Consider the following 25,749-nt stretch of genomic DNA (forward strand, 5'->3'; position numbering starts at 1 on the left):
AAGGTGAAAACACTGAGAAAGGGCTAATGACTACTGTAAGCCATATTACAAGAAGAATCAATATACAACAGAGACCGGGCTCATGCAGCTTTTAGACAAGTGGGCCGAAGGCAGCTGCCAATGTGCTGCCTTCTCCAGGGAAGAACTCTGCGTGGAGTTTGCTCGAAGTGGATGTAAATTTGTGTCAGGTTTTCTCAGCTTTGTTGGACAAGACCTCGGAACTTTTAAGCCTCACTACTTGGAATTCTAATGGAGCGATGGGAAGACTGATCACGGCTCCCAGAAAGGGCAACTTACAAGGGAGGCGCGTGCTTAGAATGTGCTTGACACAGCCCTACCTCCACTTAGTAATGCACCCTCCTGAAAGGAGAACTTTCACATTGACAAACGGATAGCGAGCTTGTGTGGTGTGGTATATAATGCTAAGCATGAGACTGTTATGGTAACTTCAGCGTATTCAGTAAAAGTACTCGTTTGAGCCAGTATTCGTGTATGATCCGAGCCCGTGTCCGGCAGCAGCAGCAGTAGCGCCGATATATTCACTCCTGCTGCTCCGGCACAAGGGCTCGGGTCATACACGAATACCGGCTCAAACAAGTACTTTTACTGAATACGCTGGAGGCTTATTAATGCCATATGAGTTGCTTCTTCGCCCCTTGAAGTCAATCTACATTATAATTGGACTGAATAACATGGGTACTCATTACCGCTTAAGGCCTCATTTCTGGAAACAACGTCCACCTAAAGGGACGCTTTGCAAGCATACTTATGGATGGATTTATTTACACTGACATGCAAATTTCATTACATTATCTTTGCCCTGAAGAAGCACTTGTAAAGGGTGAAACGTGTTGGCTGTCTGTACATGTGTATTAACGACTTTTGAAAAATAAAGACTTGCAACAAAACCCACAACACCTGCTAAATGAACTCTGCTGTGTGTGCACTGTAATTTTCTGATCTAGTGTATTGCCTCCCATCGGCCTTTTCTTCTGTATTTATTGTGCTCATGTGGCAGCTGGCCATTTGAGGTGGGTAATACGAGTTTAAAGTAAATTTTTCTGACTCGCCGTTTACCCTGCTGCCTTGTCCTTTGTTGATATGAAGCTGAGGAGCCACCAGGTCTCCTTTTGTTTCAATATTATCCTGGCGGCACTATCCGAGCCTCACACTTCAATGCAAATGCAATAGAAAGAAAACAAAGGCTCTCAGCCTATCACTTCACAGGTACTTAGGACAGCCATGTTTCTGACTTTCTTAACTCCCTCTATATGAGAGATATACATGCACTGTAAAAATGTCAGCTGTATTGGTCTGTTCCAGTATTTACACAAATAATGTCAAATCCACTATTTTATTTCTTTTATAGTGCTACTGGTCCCACTGCAGGGCGTCAGAGTTCCTATCGTAGCATACACATTGTACATCGACAGTAACTTCTGCACCACAGATCTCTCCAGAGAAAGTGTTCGCCTCCAGAGGTGTCTCACTATTATTATTATAAGATCTCTTCAAATGGAGACTTTGCAATCAACTAAGCAGAAGAGATCTACTGCCATGTTTTTCACAATGTTATTTTAAGGCTGTGGTTAAGCACATTATGTACAATTATTTTCTATGATTTTAGAGGTCAGCACAGGTGCACTTTATCACCGGTAGGAGCTTTGTATTATATATTAGTTTTTAATTAATACAGTGATTCATATCTTGTTGCTGCTAGCATGATGCACTTTAGCTTTGCTACTGAAAATGAATGCACTTTATACCTTGCTGGTAATAGTTACAGATAATCTGTAACAGAAGTTACTAATTGCTCTTTTCTTTTGCTGCTAATTGCTATTGTGATGCTTGTAATATTTGCTGCTAGCACAATGCACATTAGTTTCGTCGCTGAGAGCACATTGCACGTTATTCAGTCATTGTAGACTGTTATTGGAAACGGTTATTATTAGTTGCTAGTATAATGCACTTTAGTCTCTAACTGGAAAAGGGTTAAGCAAATGTTGATCAACTTATTTTAAGGCATTGTATCCATATATGTTCAATCAGACTTTGTGCTTGATATGTACTTCTTTGTAATGATTTTAATTAATCAACAAATAAATGTATTTACTTACTTACTTACTGTCCTGTTTCCTCTTGTTGTCAACTTATTTGTACAAAAGATTTTCTGTTTAACTGTATCAATTGAGGAATAGATTTTGCGTCGAGGATGCACCACATTTTGGGTACAACCTTGATGCAAAATCCCATTTGTTAACTCTAGTAATGTGCTTACATGTCCTCATGATAGAGCTGCTAAACATATGTGTGAGGTCTTAATATCGGATGTCACTTCCAACAAGGTCATTTCCTGTGAGGTTACTTCTTGTGACACCACTTCTTGCGAGGTCACTTCCTGTGATGTCACGCACCAGGAAGTCACTTACATACTGGCACCTCTGTGTTTTTTTAGGACTTATGCCCTGTGTAACGCCATTGCTGAACCCCGGCACATTATTTAGGGTGTGAGGTGCAGACACACCTACCTCGGCTCAGCGTGGCGCCGCCCTCCCGGTAGTCCTGGATCTCTGCATCCTTTCGCAGCAGGAGGGCGGCCAGCTCCTGGGAATGGCGCTCCAGAGCCAGGCTCATGGCCATCAGGGGCCGCAGGAGGTGACGAGAGACCTGCAGGGACAGACAAACAGCAAGGTTAGGGCATGCTATTCCCAGTAGGGTGACCAACCGTCCGTAAATTTCACGGACCGTCCGTCATTTTAGTATGAGGTCCACAAGGCGTCCGTAATTACGGACGCCTTACAGACATCATACTAAAATCGAAATGGGAAATCTCAGAAAGGAATGCTGTTTCCCATGCGAGAAGCCTCTCGCTCTTATCTTTTAATCTGAAGAGGCTGCCTGCAGCCACCCCTCCCGGACCTCCCTCGTGCAGACTGTGGAGTGGCCCGTTGTCATTCTGTGACTGCAGCTGATTGTCATTCTATAAGTGCTAATGGGCACAATTGTAGTGACAGCATGTGGGGTGCCTTCTCCTGCATGGGACTAAGGCAAAGCATTCTGCTTTTGTCTTGGCACCATGCTGTAGAAAATACAAATAAAATAACTAAAACCCTTTTCACTGTACACAGATTTCAACATACAATTAAAAAACTACTATTTATTAATGTTGATTGTTACTAGCACAAATCTTGATTGCAGAAAGGGCCCAATGTCGCTTCGCAAAGTTGCGCGCATACTGAAAAACTGTTAAGTGCACGATTGGATAAACCTTATATAAACTTATTTTGACTCGTATTTATTTTGGTTGTCTATTTACTTACTTATATATTATTGTGCCACCTCCTCTGATATGTCTATAAAACGTACGTTTCGTCCCTAATGTTTGTCCTGAATTGTGACCTTCTGTCCTGAATTTTTGTCCTGAATTTTGACCCTTTGTCCTGAATTTTTACACTGACCGTCCTGAATTTGCACCCTGCCAGCTGGTAACCCTAGTTCCCAGGGTGCCAGGCAGGGAGAAGGGGGCTCTGCAGAGGGGACCCCTCTCGAGGAGGGAGGAGCTGGGGTCCGACAACAGCGCTACCTGGAAAGAGCATCTTGAACAAGAGTGTCAGAGAAAAGTTTACTCACCTGTCACCGTTAGTCCTAAGCACTCCCAACTCTAGTGCATGGGAACAGCGCCATCTGGTGCCCGCTAGCGGAACACGCGCCACAGCAGTATACAGCGAGTGCGGCCAGCTGTCCAGCATGGCATTAGAAGTACCATAAAGATGAACTTTTCTATACACCCGCTTGTTTCTGATGGTTTCTCTTTTTAGAATACAATAAAAAATTACAGAAATAAAAAAAAAAGAAGTACTTTGAATTAGTGGCCATTAGCAGATCAGACGGATGCACAGAGGATCTAGCGCCAGGAAGCCGTTTGGTCACAGTGCGCGCTATCAAGAATCTTTTTCATTTCATTTCATTTCTTTTCATTTCATTACACAATCTGTGCGAGGGCGGGCGGAGAGGGGTTCATGGGGACGCCGCGATTAGAACCAGGCCGTTACACAATAGCTCTTTATTAGTTAGCAGACCAAAGAAGGGTGCAGAGGTCTCCCGTGCCCCCCACACCCTCAGACCCTGCCTCCCGTGCCCCCAGTTGTGTCCTTTACATCGCGAGATCTCAGGACAATGGCTCCGCAGTTAGAAGGCGGGTCTTCAAGTACAGAAGTTACTACACTAGGCCGGGGGCAGCAGTCACTAGAACAAGCCAGTAACATGTTCATACTGTGGCATGCTCCCACCCCGGCCCTCCCCACCCAAACACCACAGACCAGAGGTGACCAGCATGGATCAGACAGGGATGGACTTCGAAACGGGGCGTCTGCATGGAGAGTGACTGCGAGAACCAGAGCCTGTATACAATCATGTGGGGCTCACCCGGAGTCTTCATGAAGAGTGACTATAAGAACCAGAACCTGTATACAATCATGTGGGGCACACCCAGTGTCTGCATGAAGAGTGACTGCAAGAACCAGAGCCTGTATACAATCATGTGGGGCACACCCGGTGTCTGCATGGAGAGTGACTGCAAGAACCAGAGCCTGTATACAATCATGTGGGGCACACCCAGTGTCTGCTTGGAGAGTGAATGCAAGAACCAGAGCCTGTATACAATCATGTGGGGCACACCCGGTGTCTGCATGAATAGTGACTGCAAGAACCAGAGCCTGTATACAATCATGTGGGGCACATCCGGTGTCTGCAGTATTGAGTGACTGCAAGAAACAGAGCCTGTATACAATCATGTGGGGCACATCCGGTGTCTGCAGTATTGAGTGACTGCAAGAAACAGAGCCTGTATACAATCATGTGTGGCACACCCGGTGTCTGCATGGACAGGGACTGCAAGAACCAGAGCCTGTATACAATCATGTGGGGCACACCCGGTGTCTGCATGGAGAGTGAATGCAAGAACCAGAGCCTGTATACAATCATGTGGGGCACACCCAGTGTCTGCATGAATAGTGACTGCAAGAACCGGAGCCTGTATACAATCATGTGGGGCACACCGGGTGTCTGCATGAAGAGTGACTGCAAGAACCAGAGCCTGTATACAATCATGTGGGGCACATCCGGTGTCTGCATGGAGCGTGAATGCAAGAACCAAACCCTGTATACAATCATGTGGGGCACACCCAGTGACTGCATAGAGAGTGAATGCAAGAACCAGAGCCTGTATACAATCATGTGGGGCACACCCAGTGTCTGCATGAAGAGTGACTGCAAGAACCAGAGCCTGTATACAATCATGTGTGGCACATCCGGTGTCTGCATGATTAGTGACTGCAAGAACCAGAGCCTGTATACAATCATGTGGGGCACATCCGGTGTCTGCATGGAGCGTGAATGCAAGAACCAAACCCTGTATACAATCATGTGGGGCACACCCAGTGACTGCATAGAGAGTGAATGCAAGAACCAGAGCCTGTATACAATCATGTGGGGCACACCCAGTGTCTGCATGAAGAGTGACTGCAAGAACCAGAGCCTGTATACAATCATGTGTGGCACATCCGGTGTCTGCATGATTAGTGACTGCAAGAACCAGAGCCTGTATACAATCATGTGGGGCACATCCGGTGTCTGCATGGAGCGTGAATGCAAGAACCAAACCCTGTATACAATCATGTGGGGCACACCCAGTGACTGCATAGAGAGTGAATGCAAGAACCAGAGCCTGTATACAATCATGTGGGGCACACCCAGTGTCTGCATGAAGAGTGACTGCAAGAACCAGAGCCTGTATACAATCATGTGGGGCACATCCGGTGTCTGCATGGAGAGTGACTCCAACAACCAGAGCCTGTATACAATCATGTGTGGCACATCCGGTGTCTGCATGATTAGTGACTCCAAGAACCAGAACCTGTATACAATCATGTGGGGCACATCCGGTGTCTGCATGGAGAGTGAATGCAAGAACCAAACCCTGTATACAATCATGTGGGGCACACCCTGTGTCTGCATGGAGAGTGACTGCAAGAACCAGAGCCTGTATACAATCATGTTGGGCACACCCAGTGTCTGCATGAACAGTGACTGCAAGTACCAGAGCCTGTATACAATCATGTTGGGCACACCCGGTGTCTGCAGTATTGAGTGACGGCAAGAACCAGAGCCTGTATACAATCATGTGGAGCACACCCGGAATCTGCATGAAGAGTGAATGCAAGTACCAGAGCCTGTATACAATCATGTGGAGCTCACCCGGAGTCTGCACGGAGAGTGAATGCAAGAACCGGAGCCTGTATACAATCATGTGGGGCACACCCAGTGTCTGCATGAACAGTTACTGCAAGAACCAGAGCCTGTATACAATCATGTGGGGCACATCAGGTGTCTGCATGAATAGTGACTGCAAGAACCAGAGCCTGTATACAATCATGTGGGGCACACCGAGTGTCTGCATGAATAGTGACTGCAAGAACCATAGCCTGTATACCATCATGTAGGGCACACCCGGTGTCTGCATGAAGAGTGAATGCAAGAAACAGAGCCTGTATACAATCATATGGGCATCCGGTGTCTGCAGTATTGAGTGACTGCAAGAACCAGAGCCTGTATACAATCATGTGGGGCACACCCTGTCGCGTTCTAATCTAGGACCCTGATCAATACTGTGACCTTATGCCCCTATACAGCTATAATCCATTTGTACCCCTATAATGGCATAAACGATCAAGAGTGATATTTCAGAAACTCGTCTCTGGCCTAACACGATCAGAGCCACATTTCAGAATCTCTTCCTCTGCAGCTTCCTCTGCAGCTCATTAGAGCAAATGACACAGCAGAAGCCACTATCTGAGATTCCTAGATTACACTCCGAGTTCTTCAACAAGATAAAACCCAGCAACCTTGGAAAACCCCGCTTGCTATGTTTTGATTAGTAATAGAACTCTAATGAGCACTGAGAGACGATCACTTCCTAGTGACATCTTTATTGACGTCTTATGTCCTAAAACTTACGTCAAACCAGGCACCTTTAAGGTATAAATATTACCAACGTTGCCTTAAGCAAACGCTGATGCTGTCTCAACGACATCGATGATAGCGATGGTGTGGTGAACATAGGAGCAGAACAGCTGTCCCCTGCAGAGCCCAGCAGATGCAAGCTGCCCAAGGACGCTGCCCCTCCTCCTCCTTGACGCGCTGATAGAGACGCTGTCTTTTCTCTTGCCAAGAAAATCCAGCTCCGGCGTTTCCAGCCTACTCTTGCGAGTGACTGGGATATCGAGTCCTGGAAGGAGATACAAGACCTCCAACATTCTATTACAAAGATATGGTGTTGACTAAACCCTTAGAGAGAATTCTTGAATCAAACCTTGGCAAAACCAACTTAACTAAAACTGCTACTTACTTACTCCCTCCCAAGTATTAGGCTTAGGTCAGGTACACTGGGGTAGGCGTAGTTAGAAGCACCAGTTGAGTACGTTAGCTGAATGTATATATTTATGCATATATTTTATTCATTTTAAACCATTGTATGGCTAAGGAACCATATCAATGCTTTTACAGTATTATTTCGCAATCCTCATTTTACTGTACGCACTTTTTATAATAACTAGTCTTGCAATTGTGGCAATTCATTTCTCTTGCACGAGAAGAAAGACTGTTCAATAAATAATACCTTTTATTGAAAACCCCCGTCTCTCTATTCTCTGCATGTTGGTGAAAGTAATCTGCACAACTGACTGAGTAAAATAACTGTCTATTCTTTCACACGACTCTAGAGATTGACTCTTATTCTAAGGAGCAAAGTTGTCATGTTTATGCGTTTGTTGGAAAACTGAATCCCTTCTTGTCTGTGCCGGGAAGCTGATCACTTCCTATTCAGTCAAGAAAGTTTCCAGTGACCTCTGAGCTAGTTGGTAACAAACCCAATTAAGTTTAGCATAGTCAGTGGAGACCTGGAAGATCCGCACTTCTACGTCCATACTACTGTTTGTTATTCCAATGCGCAGGGCCTATTGGGAAAATAGGAACTACACTACATGGCGCCCAACGTTTGGTAAGGCGATAAAACTAACGCAAGACGTTAGAGTAACTCAGTCGTGCATTTTTCACACAGACCCCTTTCTACCGTAAATACTCCAATAGACGTCTGGAGTGGGTGAAAGGTTAAAATCCGCCCGAACTTAGTAGGAAGAGATTCCTATGTAAAGCTCTGGTTTATTCAACGTTGAAGGATACAGTGTTCCAAAATATTGTGCACCTAATCTTTGTCTACTTGGAGACCTGCTCTGCAAAAACCTGCATTTATAAAATGTTAGACGATGATGCCGCAGTAAATGCGACTCAGCAGGGTCCTGATAATACAGGGACTACTGAACCGGGTGCGATAATCATCCGGGCACATTTAAGAAAATCTATAACGTCAAAACGTATAGAAAATGGACTGACCACACAAGGTGGCACAGTCATCTTCGTGATAGAGGCACACGAATATCGGCAGACAGAGGTATTCTATTCTTGGATAAAATTTCCAGCAGCAAACGCTGCAACACACGAGTTCCACTATTACAAAATAGGGGAACACAACGCAGCCCCTGCACTATATATGGTCAATAATTTCTTGGTGAATTTGGTCTTGGTTAAACTAGTTCACTGTGCACATCAAGACTTTCAGCGTCAGCATTCAAGGTAGGAGAACATTAGTGCAAATATAAAAGTTCAAAAGACGTAATGTTCTTGGTGTTGTCCACCAGTTTAATGTTCCTCTGTACAGGCCAACACGTGTTTCATCGCAGGGAACAGACTGCGAATCTTCAGGGCCTCTTAGAATGTGGGCGAAAATTTAGTAATCAGAGACACCCGGTTCGGGTGGAGTATAAAATGCGTGCAAGTTGCTTGCGTAGTAGGTTGTATCTTTTTTGTATTCAATTGGAGCTTTAACCGGGAGGAGAAGAGATGAAAGTGGTAGTCGAGATTTGTTTGAGGCAGTAGCGCTCAAATAATGAACAGGCGGGTACACCTCTTTGTTTGTATTCCCCCTCCTATAGTTCCCGGCGCCGTTTGACGAAGACGGTCTTCGTCAAACGGCGCCGGGAACTATAGGAGCTCTACTGCCTCAAACAAATCTCGACTACCACTTTCATCTCTTCTCCTCCCGGTTAAAGCTCCAATTGAATACAAAAAAGATACAACCTACTACGCAAGCAACTTGCACACATTTTATACTCCACCCGAACCGGGTGTCTCTGATTACTAAATTTTCGCCCACATTCTAAGAGGCCCTGAAGATTCGCAGTCTGTTCCCTGCGATGAAACACGTGTTGGCCTGTACAGAGGAACATTAAACTGGTGGACAACACCAAGAACATTACGTCTTTTGAACTTTTATATTTGCACTAATGTTCTCCTACCTTGAATGCTGACGCTGAAAGTCTTGATGTGCACAGTGAACTAGTTTAACCAAGACCAAATTCACCAAGAAATTATTGACCATATATAGTGCAGGGGCTGCGTTGTGTTTTTGCAATTTGTGTGGATCTCCTTGGTCCAACCTTGAGCGGTTGTGAGGGATTACCGCCCGCCCCTTTGCCTATACTGTTTACTTTATGTTACTTTAAACTTTGCGGTTACTCAGGTTGTGCGCCTAGTTTGTCTGGAACACCCTAAAAACCCTCTTAGCTGTATTATTACAAAATAGGGGATCCACCGGAAGAGTAAGCTCCTTTCGAGGAGATTGAAATCCCATTAAAATACCAAGAGCACCTACTCTGGTTTAAAGGCGCCCTAAAACACAATGATCATATTACCAGGCTCGGTCCACTAAGTAGACCAGGAGCAACGTGGCCGGTTCTAGCCAGCTACACACCACATCAGGACATTGCAAAAATGTCTAGAGAAGAACTTTTAGCACAGCTAAAAACATTAATTAAAATACATTGACTATTAGTCCAATATGTAATGCGGACTGCTACAGTCCAAACAGCTGTTAATGTACCACAGCTGACCCCTCATCAGGGGAACACAAATAAAATTACACCACAGAACATACAGTCATGTCTTGGTAAAACACCCATAAAACGGGAACAAATTCCTTTCTGGTTAGCGCAGAAAATTACTAAAATAGAGGCAGTATTTCCGAATACTACCCCTATTGAGAAACACAGAATTCTGATCATCTGCCTTCCAATGGGGGTCGCACCACACGTGGAGGACTGTGACACTTGGGGTACAGTCTTTGCTTCCATTTACACAAAAACACATGGTGTTCCGTCAACGGCGGTAATACCAGAAGTGCTAAAACAGATTCAGAATGAATACGGTCCAGAACCTGCTTTAACTCTTGATATGAAATTACTGAAAGACTTCAAGCAGGTCTCGGCTATATTACTAGCCAATATAAAAGGAGAAGCAGCATCTGTGGCGATCCGCCAGAAGTTGAAGGAAACAGATATAACAGATCAACCAATTGAGCTTGCCAGAATTATAGAAAAATGTTATGAAGAACTAGGTAGAGACAGCTTGGGTGGAAAACCAGTAAAGTCCCAACTGCTCGAAAATCCTGAAAAATTATTTATTAAAAATAATTCAAACACTCCTAAAAAGAGCTGGGATGGAAATAAACAATCCACTCCCAAGGAAAAAGTTTTCCAGTCCAGAGGAAGGTCTCCTCGACGGAGGGAAAGAACTCCGACTCGAGAACACCAGTCTCCCCAGAGGGAGCCCTCTGAGAAAAGATATAACCTTAGAAATAGGGATAATTTGAAGAAGCCTGATAGATATCTAAGTATTGATACACGTCCCTCTCAATCTTTTTCGCAGAAATCGGAAAGAAGAGGACGGTCAGACCCAGGAGAGCACACCAAGTCCAAAGACAAGGAACCTGCTCAAAGTAAAAAATCTCAATTTCCAAGAAAGAAGGTAGCCAGTATTAGAGTAATCGAACATGCAGAGAATACCGAGGACACAGTTGAAAAATGGGGAGTGGGCACAGACAATGCTAGACAGTGCAGCAGAAATCACCATAGCTCGCAAGATCCTGATGAGTCATCTGGAGACAGTGAACACGAATGAATACATTCAGGTAGAAACTGCCGACCCCAGAGTTAGCGAGCCCCATAAGATATACGAAATAACACTCCGTATAGAGGGTGATAAGACTAGGAAAATAAGGGGTCTATTTTGGGATAAACTCTCAAAAGGCTATGATATTCTGTTAGCTGAAAAAGATTGGCCCCCAGAGTTTGTCAGGGAATGCCCTCGGGGCGAAGAAATGATTAGGCCTGCCTTCTCGAATCACATTCCGATTCACAAAAAATATACTTATGCAAGGAAATGGGCAGTAGCCCAGGCACCAGCATTATATAAAAACCATGTAGGATGGGATGAGGACTCTCCTCCTCACAAAATCCAGTTAAAAAGTCAACCGACTGCCCAAAGGCAGTATCCCATTAAGCAAGAAGCTAAAAAACAAGTCAGGGAGATTTTAGATCAACTTGAATACCAGGGGGTGATTGAAACATGCACCTCTCAAATGAACAATCCTTTGTTTCCTGTCTCCAAACCAGACAATTCATATTGTCTAGCTTTGGATTGCAGACACCTTAACGCATGTTGCAAAACATTTGCAGTACAGAATTCGCATAGTGCTGCACTAATGAATAACATAGTTCGTAAAAAATATAAAACAACATTAGACATATCTAATGGTTTCTTTTGTCAAAACATTGCACCAGAAAGCAGATACTTGACCGCTTTCTCAGTAATGGGGGTCTCAGAAAAATTTCTGTAGGCTCCCACAGGGATTCAAGAACAGCCCAGGACTATTTTCAGCCAGAGTAACAGAGTTACTACAAATGTATGATGATGAGGCATTATCTTACGTAGATGATATCTATCTAACAGACGACGACTCGGAGACTCACTTAAAAAGAGTGAACACCATTATACTTGGGTTCGCAGCAGAGGGTTACAAATTCAACTTTAAAAAGTCTCAAATTGCCCATCTGCTAGTATTATTTTTAGGATACGAATTATCAAGTGAAGGAAAAAGCCTAGCGGACAACTTCTTAGAGAAGTGCGCTGTACTCCAAGCACCGAAAACGCTGAAGAATTTACAATCGATTCTAGGTTTCCTGAATTTCGGAAGAACTTACATTCTAAATTATGCGGAGAGGGTTAAACCGCTCTATGAACTAATGAAACCTGATTTTAAACCAATCACTTGGACTCAAAAACACACAGAAATTTTGAGATCACTGCAAACAGTCATGTTAGCAAAAACAAAATTAGATGCACGTGACAACACACGCAATTTTGTAATCTGAATCATCCCAGGAAGATGCGGATTCACGTACCTGACCTCTAATGAGGGAGAAAAAGGGACCAATTTCAATTAAATCTCACTTGTACACACAAGCAGAAAAAACATTCAGTCCAACAGAAAATACTGTGAAAGCAGTAGAAACTGCATTATCGAATGAACGAGAACTAGCACATGGCAAAAGGATTAATATCCTCACAGCGGAATCCGCCTTCGAGGTGCTATTCAGCCCAGTAAACCTGCCTACAGTGTCACTGGATCCGAAATGGATACAGTGTGTAGATTCTCTTGGAGCGGAAAATGTGAAATACTATTTCGCCCTGCAATTCGAAAAACTGAATGATTTGACTTATGAAGAAGAATATCCTCTGCCAATCGAACTTCTGCCTCTCCCACAGTACGCCTGTATAATCTATACAGACAGATTCGTACAGCATTTCAACGTAGGGAACAAAACCTACGATGCAGCCTGCGCGATTGTTAAAGGTCGCTGTCTGTGCGGTAAATTTAGGCCGAAAATAACAAAAACTGAATCAGTTAGAAACTGTTCGGCTCAGCGAGCTGAAATCAGATCTTTAAAGATGGCGCTTGAAAATGCAGAACGTGAATTCCCGACACTTATCGTGTGCGATTCGCATTTTTGCGTCAACTCTTACAATAACAAGTTACAGAGCTGGATTCAAAATGATTACAAAGATGACACAGGTGCCACAATAAAGCATAAAATGCTTTGGAAACAGGTAGCTCTTTTACAGAAAGAACTACAAAAGACTCACGTGATACACACTCTGAGTCATCAACGTGATGGCGTTCACGTTGCAGAGAATTCATTGGCTAATACAGCCATAGCGGAAGCAACTAAACCGGCTTCCGTAGCCACAAAAAAGCGTTCAGAAAAATACATAGACGGGGAAACCATACTGGCAGTAAAAACGTCCGTAAAAGGCGACTGTGCAGCACTACCCGTGAACTATCCACTCAATTATGCATACGTAATTGATGCAAACTCCGTTCCTTTTGCTCGAATCCCTGGAGTGGGGGATAGGGTAATTCCAAACAGGAACCGGAGAGGTTTCCTTACACAGGAAGCACATATGGGGTTGGGTCTGAGACACCAAACAATCAGGGACTCTCTGAAAGAATTACAGTCAGAGTACTGGTGGCCGGAAATGAGTGTAGGTATTCATGATTTTGCAAAAAATTGTGTAGACTGCAACAGAGATCGCAGTGGAGAACCGGCCAGTGTAGTGTCAGGAACCCTAATAGAAAGCATAAGGCGATCTATCCGCGCAATCAAACAAGAGAAACGCGTCCCATTGTATATCATTAAGGCTAAATCCACTTAAAAAATGTGGCCCCAGCGCTCGGCTGACGCCAGAACGGTTATAAAAGATCTGCAAGTCTTTATCGGCACATACACAATTGCCATGTTCCATTCTGACCAGGGTCCTGCTTTCAGCCCTCAAGCTTATAAGGAGGCCATGGCCAGCATGGGCATTGGCTTGCGGTATTCTTGTCCATCACACCCCGTAGGGAACAGTGTGGTAGAAAGAAAAAACCGGGACATAAAGCAATCTATAACAGCGAAGGTATTAGGTTCGGGTGATGGGTGGGTCAAACATTTAATAAGTGTCCAGTTAAGTCTTAACAATTTGCCAAGAAATTCTCTAAAAGGTTTCAGCCCATATGAACTATTGTTCGGAAATAGAATGCACATTCAGGACTTAGATAGTCAGGTATCAGTGGTAGAAGATAACAATACAGACTTTGACATCAAAGACCGTTTGGCTGTTTTACAGGACTTGAATGAAACAAGAAAATCCTTAAGCAACAAAGTTAAAGTAACAGCCAACTACCACTGACGAGGCACCACCAGCCCCAGCAAGGCGTGTCTGGATTCCAAAGATTGGGGATCTAGTCAGAGAAAAAATAGCGGTGAAGAAGGAATTTGGGCCTTCTTACAGAAAAGCAGTACCTGTCTTAGCAATCAACGGAACAAGATCAGTAGTATTACCGCCCCTTGCTGGTAAAAAGGAGAACAGAGTTGTATCAATCGACCTGGTAAAACCACAAGCATGTGGCCTATAATCAACAGTAGGCCCAGTGGACTCCCGAGAAACAACAGAATACCCAAACTTGCAACAATCCAAGAGGTTCAAACTGAAAGACTAATCACATTCGATCAGCCTGCAGTGCACAGAGAAGGACTATGCAATAATGCCATGGAACTCGTGCCTCTTGAGACACAGATTGAAACAGTTCGTCAAGAAACACCAGTCTACAATAATGTGGCATCAGAAAATGCTACCGAAAGACAAATTGAAAGAACAATCCCAACAATTGACAGAACTGCCTCTGGCTATTTCATCAACTTCTATAGCTTTTCTGAGGATCAAAGCAACCCCGAAGTGATGCGAGAAACAAAGACTTTTAAAGAAAAAGCAACAGAACTCTTTCATCAACTCAAGGAAATTTACCTTGTTTCTCCATGGTTAGAGTTCTGGTTTGGTCTAGGTATATTTTTCCTCCTGCTTTGGCTCATCATGGTACTTTGTTTGGGAAAATTCATTGAGGGAAAATACAGTTCAATGGACACAGCAAGTCAGAACATCAACTTAGTCCTAAAACCACACAGATCATCCCACGTGAAGAAAAGAGAACTGTCAACAGTAAATGTCACAGCCAGTCCAATAGTATGGGACAAAACGGACTATGAAATAAATGGTCCGATCGAAATCCTGAAATATCCTCATCAGTGGTCGAAGTGGGAAAATAAAAGTAGGGGAACTGTGGGTAGAAAATCAGGGGGCGGGAATAACTGAAGATTGAATCAGTGGGCGGAGTCAGGGGTGTGGCTAGAAATAGCAAAACCCAATTTTTTGTACGTTTAGCATTTCACTGACCAGTTACAGCTTATAACGTTATTTAATTAAAACAATGGATAAACATGTTTATTTGAGTTTTAATTCAGGAAAAAGCAAACACTCATAAGGAATACAAGTTTATGTAAAGCGTGTGAAATATAAGCAGGAACAACATGTTACCTTAATGCTTTTACTCTCATTGATCAGAAATCCATGATTATTTTTTGACTCAAACATTGAGGTCATGAATACAGGGCTCCTCCTGTACACATGTGTTAAGCAGGGCTCAGAAGAGAAAGGGACTCTTCGGGAGAATCTAGACTCAGCCAGCTTGCTGCTCAATCATAATATAGCAAAAAGAACAACTGGTGGACAGAATGCAGAACAATATCATACATTCACCCCAGTACAGAGATCTGGGCCTAAATCCATTGTTTCTTTGCTCACCATGCCATTCCAGTTTGGAGCCAGCCATATGCAAATCAGTCTTGATCCTGCACCCAATGGGAACAGTCCAGCCTGAACTGCCAGGCCAGGTCCTCCCTGGACTGGAAACAAGCATCCTAGGACCGGTTTCGGGCTTTCAGCCTTCATCAGCCAGGATAGCTTGATTCCAGTGGCATGAAGAGCACAGGACTCATGTCTGAGCATACCTGTCCCACTCGGGGTGACAAATGCAAAAAGAACAATTGATGGACAGAATGCAGAACAATGTCATACATTCACCCCAGTACAGAGATCTAGGCCTAAATCCATTGTTTTTTGGCAGTCTTGATCCTGCGCCCAATGTGAACAGTCCAGCCCGAACCGCCAGGCCATATGTATTCAGGTGTCCTTTCATTCGGGAAGTGAACACAAAGCAGTACTCACTGAACTATGCACATAACATATTGCTCTTTGATATGCATGGTACATGTTCTTGCAGCAGGCATATTACCCCTCTGCGCTACCTTAGATGAGTAAAACAGCCACTAGACAAAACATGCTCCCATCTCTCTCCAGCAGGTACATTGATCACCAAAGTTATCTTGGCACTTGTATTGTTAACCGAAACATGATGAATATACAAAGAACTTTGCAGTGTTTTTAAAACTCCTGCACTTGTACAAAACCGGTCCCCCCAAACTAAACTGACCCCCTACCCTTCCAGTCGCCCTGGGAAATGCCTGCTCCTGCCCTTCCACTGCTCCTGCTCATGCTCGATCAACACTCCTGCTTCGTCAATTCCTCTGCCCCCTCCCTTCTCCTGGCCCGTCACTTCTCCTGCCCTGTTCACTGCTCCTGCCCCGTTCACTGCTCCTGCCCCGTTCACTGCTCCTGCCCCGTTCACTGCTCCTGCCCCGTTCACTGCTCCTGCCCCGTTCACTGCTCCTGCCCCGTTCACTGCTCCTGCCCCGTTCACTGCTCCTGCCCCGTTCACTGCTCCTGCCCCGTTCACTGCTCCTGCCCCGTTCACTGCTCCTGCCCCGTTCACTGCTCCTGCCCCGTTCACTGCTCCTGCCCCATTCACTGCTCCTGCCCCATTCACTGCTCCTGCCCCATTCACTGCTCCTGCCCCATTCACTGCTCCTGCCCCGTTCACTGCTCCTGCCCCGTTCACCGCTCCTGCCCGGTTACCACTCCTGCTCATGCATAATCACCGCTCCTGCCCCATTACTTCTACTGCTTCGTCACCTCTCCTGCCCCGTCACCTCTCCTGCCCCGTCACCTCTCCTGCCCCGTCACCTCTCCTGCCCCGTCACCTCTCCTGCCCCGTCACCTCTCCTGCCCCGTCACCTCTCCTGCCCCGTCACCTCTCCTGCCCAGTCACCTCTCCTGCCCAGTCACCTCTCCTGCCCAGTCACCTCTCCTTTCCTGTTGCCTCTCCTGCCCCGTCACTGCTCTTGGCCCGTCACTTTCCCTGCCTCGTCACATTTCCTACTCCGTCACTTTTCCTGCCCAGTCACCGCTCCTGCCCATTCACTGCTCCTGCCCATTCACTGCTCCTGCCCATTCACTGCTCCTGCCCATTCACTGCTCCTGTCCAGTCAGCACTCCTGCTCATGCTCGATCAACACTCCTGCTTCGTCAATTCCCCTGCCCCCTCCCTTCTCCTGCCCAGTCACTGCTCCTGCCCCCTTAACTGCTCCTGCCCCGTTCACTGCTCCTGCCCCGTTCACTGCTCCTGCCCCGTTCACTGCTCCTGCCCGGTTACCACTCCTGCTCATGCCTAATCACCGCTCCTGCCCCAATACTTCTACTGCTTCTCACTTCTCCTGCCCCGTCACCTCTCCTGCCCCGTCACCTCTCCTGCCCGTTACCTCCCCTGCCCCATCACATCTCCTGTTCCGTCATCTCTCCTGTTCCGTCCCCTCTCCTGTTCCGTCCCCTCTCCTGTTCCGTCCCCTCTCCTGCCCAGTCACCTCTCCTGCCCAGTCACCTCTCCTGCCCAGTCACCTCTCCTGCCCAGTCACCTCTCCTGCCCAGTCACCTCTCCTGCCCAGTCACCTCTCCTGCCCAGTCACCTCTCCTGCCCAGTCACCTCTCCTGCCCAGTCGCCTCTCCTGCCCAGTCGCCTCTCCTGCCCAGTCGCCTCTCCTGCCCAGTCGCCTCTCCTTTCCTGTTGCCTCTCCTGCCCAGTCACTGCTCCTAGCCCGTCACTTTTCCTGCCTCATCACATTTCCTACCCCGTCACCGCTCCTGTTTGTTCACTGCTCCTGCCCGTTCACTGCTCCTGTCCGGTCAGCACACCTGCCCGATCACCACTCTAACCCCATCACTTCTCCTGTCCCATCACTTCTCCTGCCCCGTTCACTGCTCTTATCCGTTCACTGCCCCTATCACTGTTCCTGCCAGTTACCGCTCCTGCCCATGCCTAATAACCGCTCCTGCCCCTTCACTTCTCCTGCCCCATCAGTTCTCCTGCCCCGTCACCTCTCTTTTCCTGTCACCTCTCCTGGCCATAGTTTCTAAAGAAATCGCTATGTAAAGTAATCAACATGAAGAGGGTCACTGACCCAAAGCGGCACCTTTGTTAATCAATGATCCTTGCGTTACCAGCCCCATGTGCAGCATGTGAGGTGATGACCAAACTGAAGCATTCAAAATAATCTTTGTAAATAAAATGTGTTCAAAACAAATATTTATGTAAAGCGCCCACTATTTTTGTGCTGGTCTGGCTGGAATGATCTTCTCTGGGCAGACATTTCCCCATTGTGGTCCTGCTCCATTTGCCTGCGGCCACTGAAATAGTAAACCTAGCATTTTATTAGAGAGGGAAGTTTCCCTTCCTGATACCTGTTCACTGAAGTGGTACTGCTCACACTGCTCCCCAAAAGTTTCGTTAGGCATATTTACTTTCAGTGTTACTTTGCCCTGAGGAGCACAAAAGAGTCACCAGTGACCAATCCAATTTAATGTTCTTGTGCCCTCAGATTCTTTGCTGATAACATTGTCTGTTCCAAACTATTTCAGTGCAGATGCCATCCAGCTGTATTTTATGGTCTCTAAATATTATGCTGCCTTTCTCATTGAAAAATACCGGTAGTGGAGGGGCAAGGAGTTTGTACTTGAATACAATTTTGTGCAAACCCGTTGTATTTTTGTTTAACAATGCAATTCAGACTCTGCTTGCTTTAGTAATCATTTATTATTGCTTTACACAGCTCGAATACATTTGAAATTATTTCTTTTCGTACTCGTTGCTTAAAGGTTATATATTAGAGGGAAGAATATGAACCTAAACTTATACAACGTGGTTCTTTTGTTTGGGGAAAGCTCCTCTGTAATCGCCAACTCCGATGTCACAGACACTTGAGATGCTAAAGGCAGAGGGCCGGCACATTGTCATTCTAAAGGGGTTAATCTGCCTCAATCAGAATGACAATGGGCCTGCCCTCCGTCTGTGCGAGCTCAGGGAGGGGCTGCTGCAGCCTCTGGAGTTCACAGAGAAGTGTGAGCAGCCCCTGAAAGCTGAAAGAAAAAAGTTGTTTTAAGTAGGACCATTGTTGCCGTCCCGGGATGCTTTTTTAAAAAGTAAGAAGTAGGGGAACGGACTGAAATAATTTTTAGAAGTAAGGGCACGCCGTGCCCTTCCGTCCCCGCCCACTTCTACCACTGATCCTCATCAATTCAAGGTTTCCTTAAGTGACTTTGTAAAACCGAGTAAATTTTCTGATGATTGGGATTTTGAAAGTATTAATAATATGATGTCTGATTTAGTGTTGTCAGCAACATTTACAGAACATGATTATTTGCAAGGTTTGTCTAGTTATGAACAGATGTTCTGCTACACACACTATGGTGATCATTACTTGCATAAATCTGCACAAGCTAGAAATGTTTTTAAATATAACCAATGGGAACATTGTGCTACTCCACCTAAAAGCAGTTCGAAAACATTCTATGAGAAATTTCAGTACTTCTCAGGGTTTAACACCAGTGATGCAGAAACGTTTTATTATAAACTGTTAGATAAAACAGGATTGAAAACAATGCTGACAAATACTAAATTGATATATTCAGAAGCATTTTATGAAAAAATGATGACATTTGGTTTTGATTATTGGAAAAATAACATTGAAACAAAAACAATCTGGGGTACAAAAGAGTGGCAGGTACAAGGCCTAGAAGCACTATTGCGAGCCTGCATGATCCCAGAGCAAATAATGTTTTTAAATGAAACAATTCAACAAACATCCTGTCTTGGCCCAGCTAAGATCAAAGACCTTAACAAACCGTCTATTCCGAAGCCAATACCGGATAATGCAACAACAGATATTGAGATAGACGTATCTAAAATTTTACATCTAAACAGAACACATCCTGATTGGAAAAAGTGGTTAATCTGGCCTATTGACACGAATAACTGTCAAGATAGATTCCTGAATAAAGCACAGGGGTTAACAATGACCAGACCTGACCCTAGATCAGGGGTCTTCAAACCGGTCCTGGAGGGCCAGATCCATGCCAGATTAAAAAAATTACTACATGTATTTCAATGAGGATATCCAAAAAATCTGGCATGGATCCGGCCCTCCAGGACCGGTTTGGAGACCCCTGCCCTAGATACTCCCAGAGACAACATCCAGGGATAATAACAACATACAGTGTAGGGAAGCTGTGCCTTGAATGGCTAGAATCATCCACACTGGCTGAAATTAAGCAACACTTATCTTTACATAAAGATGATGCTGATTTGCGCGATTTCATTATGGGACATCGCAAACAGCGTCAAAAGCGTTTCATAGCGACCAGTATATATGCGGCTTACAACGAGGCTTGGAAAGTCACACAAATTGAAACAGCTGAAAAAATACGAGACATTGATTGTATTACTTTGGAAAAATCACTTTCTGTTGTGGACAATGGGTTAATGACTCTGTCCTCCAGAATATATTCACTGGACAGTATTGTATCATCTGCCATAGATATAATAGACAAAGACTTGCTAATGTTACAGCATGGCCAGTCACAATTGCGTTCTATTGTACAGTTAGGCTGGACGCTGCAAAATCTGTGTTCAGGCTATGTGCCTTGGCGTTTAATCAACACAACGTCATTGTTTTCCATCTGTAACCTTACTGATAAACAAATCAGCTTGGCACAGAAAGGAGCAGACTATACAATCCTGAGCATCGAAAAACTAGAGCGATTACCTTTGACAATGTCAGAAAGTCCTGCCATTCAATGGATAATACACGATATTATCACAATTTCGATAACAACTTTCCGATTTAAAAATTGCCTTTAATACATACCTACTGGCCAGTATGAACAAATGGGTTAAGGGTACATTAAGTCAGCATGGAAATTACCATAAACACACACATGCTATAGTGACAGCAACAAAAATGTATTTCTTAGTGGTGAAAACTGTAAACATTCACTAAGCGGTATACTTTTGTGCCAAGGTATTAATTTACACGGAGCCTGTGAAGGAAACTCAAACAACCTTTCATGCCACCAACATGTCACACCTGCAACGCAGATAGAGCCTTTCTTTAAGCAGCTCTCGAACGGGAGTTACATTCTAAGAACGGATCACAGCTGTTGTGGCCTTTTGCCAGGGAAAGCATATCTCGTAAGCGTAACTTCCATGGTCAAATGCTGTATGCAAGCATTGTTTCCAAACGGCCCTGGAGACTCCGAGACTCCCATTTGGCCTCGTTTGAATTTCTCTTCTATACGAATTGATACTTTAAGCAGAATGAAGTCTGTACTTTTGCAGACAACAGTGCCCATCACGTCATCAAAAGAGACGTAGGAACTCCTAGTTGCAAGGACAACATCAGAGATTCATGACCTTTTATCAACAAATTGCCCCGTGCATTTCACAGAAATGCTTAGCCAACTCCTTAACATGTCTAGTGCCACAGGCATCCCAGGCATATTTAAGACGATTTTTACGGGACTGCTAACACCATTCGAAGCAATTCTAGGAATCATTCCTAATTTTGTCCATTCAGTCTTTGGCGGCATACCCCTGATTTTGGGACTTGTAGCAGGCATTGTATTTTTGACCCTCCTGCTCAGATATGGCAAGCCAAAACACAGACATGACTCCGGCAAGGATGGAAGAAACAATCCTAGCAGTACGCTACCGGGACCGAATAACTAGAGTCCTTGGATTGGCCAGGCTGAGAGATCTGAACATGACCTGGTTTCTTTCATTCAGACCCATATGGCAGACCTGCATCTTACCTGTGCTTAGATGTATGCTATGCGGAGATGAATGCATGTTGGACACCTGTCTAGCACTTCCATCAGCAGTACCGATGGATATCAATACTTTGCTAAGTCCTATAACGGCTCACGCATTGTGTTGTCCCCAGCGGCTACCAATCCTGATGACGGCATCCGTTGAGACTCCTGTGCTACGACTAGGTGGTGACAGTGGAGCGAGAAATAAAAGCAACATCACCCAGGTACGACCTTCTGTGAGCATTGCTGATCCAGACTTTGATGATAGCAATCACTCTCACACCTGCTAAGTTACAGCACTATCGAACTTGGTCGAACTGTCACCTGATTTTGTAGACCAATTCTTTGAGAGCCTGTCTGATATGGTGTTCTCCCCCGAACAGAAACAATAAATTTAGAAAAGCATTCCGACACACAGCGTTCCCATGAACTCTGAATTCGGCCTTCAGTTTTGATCAACAAAAACTGCTGAAAAGCGTTGGAACTCTATTCCCCCGTTCAACAAGAATTTCTTTTGAATTGAACATTTAAAAAAAAAATATTTACCTTTTTCTGGCACAAAAATTCTTTGCTTATAGTAGACCTATTCATAAAGAACAGAAGCTTCTATTTTTAGGTAATTCTAGTTCAAGTTCAAGAATTTATTTAGCGCACTACTCACCCAGAGGGTCTCAAGGCGCTTGGGGAGGGGGTTCATTATTTATCGAATAGCCAGGTTTTAAGTTCTTTTCTGAAGGAGATGTGGTTGTGTGTAAGGCGGAGGTGAGTAGGGAGTGAGTTCCAGGTCTTGGCCGCCAAGTAGGAGAAGGATCTAGCTCGCATGGTGGATCTTTGGATACGCGGAACTGCGGCGAGACCTTGATTGGATGATCTTAGTTGGCGGGTGGGTGTGTAGAAGGATAGTCGAGAGTTGAGGCATTCGGGCCCTAGTTTGTAGAGTGCCTTGTGTGCGTGAGTGAGGAGACGGAATGTTATTCTCTTGTTAACGGGAAGCCAGTGGAGGTCTTTCAGGTGGCCGGTAATGTGATCTTGTCGAGGGATGTCCAAAATGAGTCTCGCTGATGCGTTTTGGATGCCTTGGAGTTTTTTCTGTAATTTGGCTGTAATTCCGGCGTAGAGGGTGTTTCCGTAGTCAAGTCGACTCGTAACCAGGGCGTGGGTGACAGTCTTTCTTGTCTCGGCAGGAATCCAATGGAAGATTTTTTTGAGCATACGAAGTACGTTGAAGCAGGAGGATGAGACGGCGTTGACTTGATTGGTCATTGAGAGTGAAGAGCCTAGGATGAATCCAAGGTTAGGTGCGTGGTCCGTGGGTATGGGTGCTGAGCCGAGATCCGAGGGCCACCATGAGTCGTCCCAGGCAGAGGGGGTTGGTCCCAGGATGAGCACTTCCGTTTTGTCTGAGTTAAGTTTGAGGCGGCTTTCTTTCATCCATACGGCTACTTCTTTCATGCCTTCGAGAAGATTGGTTTTGGCGGTGTTGGGGTCTTTGGTGAGGGAAAGAATCAGTTGGGTGTCGTCAGCGTAGGAGATGATGTAAAGGTTGTGTTAACGCGCGATGGAAGCGAGTGGACTCATGTAGACGTTGAAGAGGGTGGGACTGAGTGATGATCCTTGTGGTACACCGCAGATGACTTTGGTGGCTTCTGATTTGAATGGGGGAAGTCGGACTCTCTGAGTTCTCCCAGCTAAGAACAAGATGATCCAGTCCAAGGCTTTTCCTTTTATGCCGATGTTGCTGAGGCGTTGTATGAGTGTACTGTGGCAGACAGTGTCGAAAGGCGGCAGAGAGGTCGAGTAGGATGAGGGCCACTGTTTCTCCGTTGTCCAGTAGTGTTCGGATGTCGTCTGTTGCTGCGATGAGGGCGGTTTCGGTGCTGTGTTTGGCTCGAAAGCCGGACTGTGAGGGATCGAGGAAGGCAGCGAGTTGGCTATTGACGGCTTTCTCAATGACTTTGGCCGGGAATGGGAGGAGGGATATGGGGCGGTAGTTTTTAAGTTCAGATGTGTCTGCTGTGGGTTTCTTCAGGAGGGCGCTGACTTCGGCACGTTTCCAGCTTTCTGGGAAGGTGGCAGAGATGAAGGAGCAGTTGATGACATCACGGAGATGGGGTGCGATGATGGAGTCTGTTTTGTTGAAGATGTGGTGGGGACATGGGTCGGTTGGCGATCCAGAGTGGATGGAATTCATGAGACGGATGGTGTCTTCAGTGGTGATTGGGTTCCAGGCGCTAAGGTTGTTAGAGGGCGGTTTAGGTTCTGAGGGCGGTGGAGGGGATTGTTTGTTGGAACTGTTTTCGAAGCTGTTGTGTATGTCGGCAATTTTGTTGTAGAAGAAGGAGGATAACGAATCGCAGAGGTCTTGGGAGGGAGTGATGTCGTTTGAGGCTGCGGTGGGGTTGGTGAATTCTTTGACGATGTTGAATAGTTCCTTGCTGTTATGGGCGTTGTTGTCGAGTCGATTCGATTCTTGAATGCTGATTTCTTAGTGGATCGGATCAGCTGGTGGTGTTTGCGGGTGGCTGCCTTGAGGTTGGTCATGTTGTCGGAGGTTGGGTTTTTTCTCCATGTCTTCTCAAGAGTGCGGCATTGCTTTTTGGATTTCTTAAGGTCGTCGTTGAACCAGGGGGCCGTTTTGCTGTCTTGTTTGGTGAGATGGTTTTTCAAGGGTGCTAGTTCGTCAGCGCTGTGAGTGATCCATTGTTTGAATTTGATGGCAGCTTGGTTTGGGTCCGATGAGAGAGCGGGTGGGTTTTGGTTGAGCGATGTGAGGAGTTGGTCAGTGGTGATTTTGTTCCATTTTCTTCGGGGGATAGGTTGTGGGGGGTTGTGGGTCGAGGTGGTTTTGTAGCTGAAGTGGACACAGCTGTGGTCCGTCCAGTGGAGAGCTGTGGTGCGATCGAAGGAGATGTGTTTGCTGGAGGTGAATATTGGGTCGAGCGTATGTCCGGCTACATGGGTGGGGGCGTCAACAAGTTGATTGAGGCCGAGATTGGCCAGGTTGTCGAGAAGGGTGGTGGTGTTGCTGTCGTTTTTCTTTTCCAGGTGGAAGTTGAGGTCTCCTAATAGAATGTAGGGTGAACAGACAAAATATCGACTCCAAAATATCGACTGGACATAATATCGAGTTATAAATATAGACTGGACAAAATATCGACTGGACATAATATCGACTACAAAAATATCGTTTTTCAGGTAAGTGAAGTAATATCGACTGTTTAAAATATAGATAGCAAAAATATCGAATTTTTAATAATATATAATATTTTATAGTGTATTTTTATGTAATAATATGTGTGAAAAGTGTGTATTAATGTAATAAAATATTTTATTAAATGGAATTTGTTTTTTTAATAATTGCGTTATGTAATTCTGTAGCGGGTTGTGGGTTTATAGGGGAATAGGGTGGGAAGTAATTTAATAATAATTAATTAATTAATATATGTTTGTAAATATTTATAATTAATAATTAATTGATAATTAATAATAATTAGTTAATTAATTAATATAATTGTGTACATATTTTGAATTAGTAATTAATTGGTAATTGATTAATTGTAATTAGTTAATTACATTAATTATAGTACATTTTAATATATATAATTTTGTGTTATTGTTAAGTAATTAATTGGGAAAAATAATATTAATTAATTAAATAATTACAGCTAATGTGCTAATATATTTACTTTATTGTTATTGTTAATTAATAATTAATTGGTAATTAAATAATATTGCTAAATTTTGGGTAAAGGAGTATTTTTAGGGTTCAGGGTCAGTTTTTAGTTTTTGGGTAAAGGGGCATTTTTAGGGTTCAGGGTCAGTTTTCAGTTTTTGGGTAAAGGGGCATTTTTAGGGTTCACGGTCAGTTTTCAGTTTTTGGGTAAA

At 44.7% G+C, this 25,749-nt stretch overlaps 1 protein-coding gene across 1 annotated transcript in view; it reads right to left on the reverse strand.

Annotated features, from left to right (window-relative positions):
* Positions 1–2,528: 2,528 nt before the first annotated feature.
* Positions 2,529–25,749, reverse strand: part of LOC147659532 (non-homologous end-joining factor 1-like) — a gene marked incomplete at its 3' end in the record, with an annotated part of 376,856 nt that continues 353,635 nt past the window's right edge. Inside the window, exon 4 of the mRNA XM_086951666.1 lies at positions 2,529–2,667. Coding sequence (XP_086807792.1) covers positions 2,529–2,667 — 139 coding nt within the window. The remainder of the gene's footprint in view (positions 2,668–25,749) is intronic.

This window comes from Lissotriton vulgaris, unplaced genomic scaffold (assembly GCF_964263255.1).
Source record: "Lissotriton vulgaris unplaced genomic scaffold, aLisVul1.2 SCAFFOLD_830, whole genome shotgun sequence".
NCBI classification, from domain to species: Eukaryota; Metazoa; Chordata; class Amphibia; order Caudata; family Salamandridae; genus Lissotriton; species Lissotriton vulgaris.